Source organism: Seriola aureovittata, chromosome 8 (genome assembly GCF_021018895.1).
Source record: "Seriola aureovittata isolate HTS-2021-v1 ecotype China chromosome 8, ASM2101889v1, whole genome shotgun sequence".
NCBI lineage: Eukaryota > Metazoa > Chordata > Actinopteri > Carangiformes > Carangidae > Seriola > Seriola aureovittata.
This window is the reverse complement of record NC_079371.1, coordinates 22,769,818-22,776,260: the sequence shown is the minus strand read 5'-3', so window position 1 is coordinate 22,776,260 and position 6,443 is coordinate 22,769,818. Positions and strand designations below refer to the sequence as shown.

General features: G+C 39.8%; 1 protein-coding gene across 2 annotated transcripts; it reads left to right on the top strand.

The window, feature by feature from the left end:
* Window positions 1-160: 160 nt before the first annotated feature.
* Window positions 161-5,824, top strand: gpr137 (G protein-coupled receptor 137). Of its 2 annotated transcripts, XM_056382977.1 has the most exons (9): window positions 182-250; window positions 759-849; window positions 1,417-1,883; window positions 2,226-2,275; window positions 2,415-2,652; window positions 3,203-3,352; window positions 3,540-3,665; window positions 3,789-3,907; window positions 4,686-5,824. In XM_056382977.1, exons 3-9 carry the CDS (start codon window positions 1,503-1,505, stop codon window positions 4,780-4,782), a joined length of 1,161 nt encoding a protein of 386 aa, XP_056238952.1. In that variant the 5' UTR covers window positions 182-250; window positions 759-849; window positions 1,417-1,502; the 3' UTR covers window positions 4,783-5,824. The 2 variants fall into 2 exon arrangements, with proteins under 2 accessions (XP_056238951.1, XP_056238952.1); XM_056382976.1 differs by lacking the exon at window positions 759-849 and having other exon boundaries at window positions 161-250.
* Window positions 5,825-6,443: the final 619 nt, after the last annotated feature.

Here is a 6,443-nt window from a genome sequence, read left to right as displayed (position 1 = left end):
CAAAACAACATTTCTCACTGACCTATAAAAAATATGAATGTTAAATATGATTTATACGCAACGTCCTTCTCAAGGTAAGTAAACAACAAATTGAAGATACCGCGATTTCCTGTCATCGCTGATTGGCGGCTAGAATCAAACCGCTGGCTCCGCCCAGCAGACGTTACACAGGTCATACCGTCACACACGGAAACGAGGGATTACCGTCGTCTGCTGCGTATCCTGGACCTTCATGTTAACTTAAAATAAGGTCTGTTATCATCGTTTAATGATTACTGACAGTTTAAACATTTTAGGGTTTATGTAAGCAGGCAAAGCGTATCTGAGAAATATTTTACGTCCCCGTTAGTTAACAACGTTAGTTTGAGTTAGCTATGTTAGCCGTTTAATTGCCTGAACGGAACACGACCGGTTGTTTATGTTCCAAAGACCAAAGTAAAGAGTTAGCACGGCTGCTTTACTAGGTTTCAGAGGTCACTGAAATATATGCAGTTCACATGAACACCTGTACAATATAATAACATCAAATAGTTTATCAAATAATACTTTACTGATGTTTGAAATGATTGTTTTTGTCGAAAATGACAGTGAATCTGTGCCACCATAATGTGAGAATAGTTTAATCGATATATAACGGTTGACGTACAGCTCTGCAATCATTGTATGTCTTCTGACAGTGTAAGTCATAACGTGATATTGTAGTTACAGTGTCATTAATGGTAAACTAACAAATCAGATTTCTTCCTGTATTTGTGTAGTGAAATACTCAAGAATCCAAATGTAAACGAGTTTCAGTTTGACTTCCCCTCACTGTACAGCCATGATAAGGACAAACAGGAAATCCTTAAAGTGAGTGAAACAATGAATTAATTATCAAAAAATAAATTTATTTTGTTTTATTTAACCAGGAAGATTCTTGATACACATTATCTCTTTTAGTAGAGACACCTGATCAATATGGCAGAATAAGATAGTAGTTACATAAGAACACACATGATTAAGTCACATATTGCACAACAAAGCAGGACTTGAGAGACATGAGAGAGATACAACTTGACCATTTGAAACATTTCTTGAATGTGGTTATTGAATACCTGACACATAGTATACATTTCCAGACAAAGTTTATCCTGTAGATTTTTCTGAGCCCAGGGTGGAGAGTATGCAAATGCAGTTTTACAAAATTTTGAGCAGACTCTGAGACACTGAAGGTTATCTATCTAGATTACTTGGCATTTTACAAAGGAAACAGGAACTTTTACCAAGAATGGCTTTAAAGATAAAAAGGTACATATGAACCTTTTTTCTGTAATTTCAGTGATGTCCATTGAGTTCACATGTGTAAATGACACTGATGAGTTCTTGCTGAAATGTCTGACGCCTGCCTGCTGACCTGTTGTCATTTTTCACTGTCAGGATTCCCATGTAAACCCTTCAGACTGAGAGGAGAAGGTTAGGCAGTTTCTCTGTGATGATGGACAATTAGTTCTGACAGTACCCCAATGGAAGCTCCTGTCACAGCTGCCCCTGCTCCCAACACCTCCACTCCGCCTCCACCGGTTCCCCTTCGCCCGGCTGTCGCTCCGTCAGTCCAGCTTGGCTTCACCATCCTCTACACCACTCTGTATTCTGTACTCTTCCTGGTGGTGTACGTCCAGCTCTGGCTTCTCTACCTCTACAGACACAAACGATGGAGCTACCAGAGTGTTTTTCTGTTCCTCTGCCTGCTCTGGGCTGCCCTCCGCACCACCTTGTTCTCCTTTTACTTCTGTAATGCGCTGGAGGCCAATCACCTACCTGTTGCAGTCTACTGGCTGCTCTACTGCTTCCCTGTTTGTCTGCAGTTCTTCACATTCAGCCTCATTAACCTGTATTTTACTCAGGTAAGTCTGGGGAGAGTGGAGCCGAAGTCTCTCTTGAATCAACTGATGGATCTCGACAGATTTTAAGAAGATCTGGTCTGATGCAACTAAAGTGATAAAAAGTCTTCATGACATTATGAAATAAGTGAAGAATTAATGCCTATTTATATAATCTTTGAGCAGGGGAATTCCTGTCAGTAGCTGTCTGTCAAACAGCTATTTAAACAAAACCATGTTCAGTTACTAATCACTTTAGAGAGAGACTGAAAGCAAAATGCAAATGTGTTTCTTTTGCTTTAAGTTTCATTTTGAATTTCTACTGTTTTTGTTTACTATGTTGCATATTTCCCTCTTGTAACACAGGTGTTGCTCAAAGTGAGAGAGGCTTACAGCTTGGAAGGGAGCAAAAGACTGTAAGTTACACACTCTGTAGATGTGTGTAGAAATGTAGAAAAGATCTGCTCATGAAATGAGAGTAATACTGTATCAAGCCTCTGAAACACTGTATGACTGCAAATTCATCCGTCACTCTGGCTTCCATGTCTTCTTCAGGTGGCTGGCACGGTGCATGTATGCTGCATTGAGCGCTGTCTTCCTCTGTGTCAACGTGGTTTGTGCTGCTCTCGGTGACCGAGGCCGCGGTGGGTCGGGGGACCGGACCTGGAACCTAGTCCTGGTTCGAGTCATTGTTAATGACTCGCTCTTCATCCTGGATGCGGTGTTACTGGCTGCTTTGCTGATGTTCCTGACCAGGCACTCGCACTCCACCAGCCCCTACCTGGTCAGCAAGGTGCGCTCAGCTTCAGTCCCCAGAGTGACAAAATGTGGAAATGCAGCAATAAACTTAAAGGGCCACTTACCTGTTTTTACACATCAAGATTAGTTTACTCTTCACGACTAGTCTTTTTCATTCGGTGAGCACAGTTGTACTATGTTTTTCGTGTCTCTGGAGGAGCTTTGTCCAGGCTGATAAAATTACCCTGATGACATCGCTATGACGTCAGCAGGGTTTTTGCAGCTTGGGCATGAAGACCACACATTTTTAACAGAACTGTGTTAAAAACTGAAAATTTGGAGTTTGAAAGACTTGGGTGTTCACTAAGGAGGGAGCATCTAATGAAAAGCAATAATGAGTTGCATTATGGGAATTGTTGGATCCTTCATTTTTGACCTTTACTAGGGACTAAGATATTTTGGCATGTGCTGCACCTATTTTGACCATTCTTTTATTAATGTAACTGTCCCCGAACGTTAAATACCACTTTAAACATAAAGCACATCTTACCCTCCTCTGTAACTATAATGGTACTGCATGCTAACTGCCTTTTCCACCTGACCAGGGAACCACTGTGTGCCGCACAGCAGCACTGGGAGCAGGAGTGATCTTGTTGTTTGCCAGTCGAGCCTGCTACAACCTGACAGCCCTCTTTCTGTCCCAGGACCACCAAGTGGAGTCATTCAACTTTGACTGGTACAACATCTCTGACCAGGTAATCCTTTAATGTTTGGGCCCAGCCACCCTTTAGCCAGTGTTTAAAACAGTTTAGCTGGGTCACGTTGGCAGTACCTCAGAACATGCAGGTCCTGATGGTTGATTGTGATGAAGTTAATCGCCATGGCTAGTTAAAAATGCAAGTACACTACGAGATAACACTAGCGTTGTTTGTTTGTTTGAAGGCTGACCTGCGTTATCAACTGGGCGACAGCGGCTACCTGGTCTTCGGTGCCATCCTCTTCATATGGGAACTGCTCCCAACCAGTCTGCTAATCCTCATCTTCAGGGTTCGGCAGCCCACTCAGGAGGTAGTTAGTGCATCTGACAGGCACTGAACTAAATATTAACTTAATATGCAATTTAAAAATGAAACACGATGCAGGACAGTGTATCGTTGAAGCAGCACCTGTGTGTTTTTCTGATCCTCACAGACTGGCAACATGGCCATTAACAATAGGGTCCTACCTCGTCCATATTTCTTTGATGACCCTCAAGGCAGTGATGAGGACATGCCTGTTCCATGGGCACGCAGTTCACATCCACAATCAAGGTACGCTCATTAAAACCATATTAGACTCAGCGTCAACTAATTAATTAGTCAGTGGACAGAACAGTAAAATATTTGATGGATCATTTAAGTTTAATGATTTTTTTTTTTCTTAAGAGAAATGTTTAACCTTCCCATTTTCAGCTTCTCCATTGTGACAGTATATATTGGGCTTCAACTAACAACTGTTTTTCCTTGTTTATAAATCTAATTAATCTGCAGGTTTTTTACTTTCTTTATTTTTTAAACTGACATGTATGAATCAGGTTCTGTCTTCACTTTTTTTGCTTTAAAGACTAAACAGGCTGTTGCAGATCATTTTTCTGTCAAGTCAACTGATCAGTCAATTGTTTCATCTCTAATTTTATATCTTTCGATAATCAAAAGCTTTGAATTTTGCAAGACATTTGAAAACATCAACCTGAGCTTAGTGAAAACATTTTCTGACATTTTATAGACCAAACAAGTAATTCATTAATTGAGAAAATAATTGGCAGCTTAACCAATGATGAAATTGAAATTGCCCTGCAGGAAAAGTCATGCAGGTTTTTCAAATATAAATCATTATCTTCAGGTTTTAATAAGTCTAGACCAGATTGCCAAAGTAAACTTGTCTTAGTTTCAGACTTTATAAAAGTGTTTATTGATGGACTGCTCTGAAGTGAGAAATTAGCTCAGGCTCACTTTCTGATTGGCTGTGATGCTGTGAGATGAAAATGACCAACCGAAATTCACCGTACCAGACCCATCATCTTTCGCTCTTCTTCTCGCCCTGCTACAGCTGGTATGGCGCAGAGACTGCTCCTCTCCTGTTTGCCACCAACCCCCCAGACCAGAACCACCAGCACCACTCGTTCTATTCAACCCCCCAGAACTGACCTTGACTCCTGACCACGACCAGGGCTGTGTGGAATTCATCTCCAGGACAAAATATAGACACAGCTCCCAGCCAGTAGTACCTCCCCCCTGTGAGCAGTTTTTGCACTGAAAACCTCAGGAAATCATCACCAAACAGTGAATATGCACCTTGTAGTTTTTGAAGAGAGAACATATTAAAAATCTTTCTTTGCTCAAAGGGAACAGACATGGTGGGAAAAGCCCTGCCAGATGTGAATAGCCAAATATTGTGCTCAGTGAGCTCTGTGTAAAGGTTAAGCTGAGGTTTAGCCACAAGATTCCTTGTTTTAAAAAAGTCATTGTCACATTGTTGGTGGTGAACTAGCTCTTACAATTCCTAAAAATGGCACATCTAGCTTCATTAGCATTCCTTAATACATGTAATGCAGTGTAGTTCATGAACTCGCAGCATGTGATAACCACTAGTAACAGGCATTAATGATACTGTTTTACAGTTTTGTACAGTTTAAATGAAGGTGACGTCTCTTACACTGTTTCAAGTGTATCAGAAACAGACTAAGATACAAATGAACAACGGTCTCTTTTGGCATTTTGTCTTTACAGCAAAGTACTGTTTTCTGTAAGACCACTGATTTCTTTTGTAACCTTTAATAAATCATTCAACCTCAGCTCAGCAGGATCTCTTTTCTAATCCCAGACCTAAACATTGCTGCACATATTATTAACAATATTGTTTTTGTTTGTTTCCTCTTTATGGCCAGTGTCTGCTATTCTTTAAGTTTGTATGTCACACTTGTAAAGAGAGTCCTCATTTTAAAATTTCTAAATTGATTTAGATTCTTATCCCCTTCCTGTATAATTGTACTGTAAATTTAACTTATTTCCTAACTATAGTCCTACCTTTTTATTTTAGCTGATAATCAAATGTTTTTCGCTTTATGTCTTTATTAGAATGAAGCTTCCTCATAGCGAGTCACTCCCCTGTGGTTTTGACTTCAGCACATGACTGACATTTACTATGTAAACGAGAAATCAATAAAAACATAAAAATGAACTTGTTCAGTCTGTTGCTAAGCAGAGAATGTGTGTGGGAAAAGTGCTGTGTGTGTTTTACATGTTTTAGCCCATTAACTACAAATCATATATACTTCATTAGTGCCAAACAGGCCATGTGAGTGTTCAAGTATTTTTCTAACCTTCCAATCAGCCAGTTTTCTATTAATGTCTGCATCCAATCAATACACTGACCTCAAACTAGCTTTGAGATAAGTAGTGCAATGGCGAGCATCATGCTTGCTTTTATATCTGGCTGCAAACTTTTCTGAATCAATGTATTCTTTCAACTGCAGTCCTGGTTACACTTTTTTTTATGGGCCTGTGATGGACAAAATATTTAATAGTGAGGTACCTGTAAAGAACTGTGTAATTTGGTACTAATTATACAGAAAATAGAGACAGTATTCAGTTAATGCATAGGTACTTAATGTACTTATATAGAGACTCTATATTCCAGTAATAATTGAATACATAAGTCTACTTCCTGTATAATGAGTAGCAAAACATAACATTAACATTATTTTGATGGTAATAGAAGCAGAGATGATCATTACTGACAGGTAACCTGGCCAGTTTTATCTGCAATTTATTTTCAAAATGCGGAATGAGTGAAAACCAGAGGCTA

Bases quoted from the DNA above. Each gene is read 5' to 3' on its own strand.
- gpr137 (XM_056382976.1), top strand. From the start codon at position 1,503: ATGGAAGCTCCTGTCACAGCTGCCCCTGCTCCCAACACCTCCACTCCG. The intron at 1,884-2,225 runs GTAAGTCTGGGG...CTTGTAACACAG, and splicing joins TTAACCTGTATTTTACTCAG to GTGTTGCTCAAAGTGAGAGA. The intron at 2,276-2,414 runs GTAAGTTACACA...TGTCTTCTTCAG, and splicing joins TTGGAAGGGAGCAAAAGACT to GTGGCTGGCACGGTGCATGT.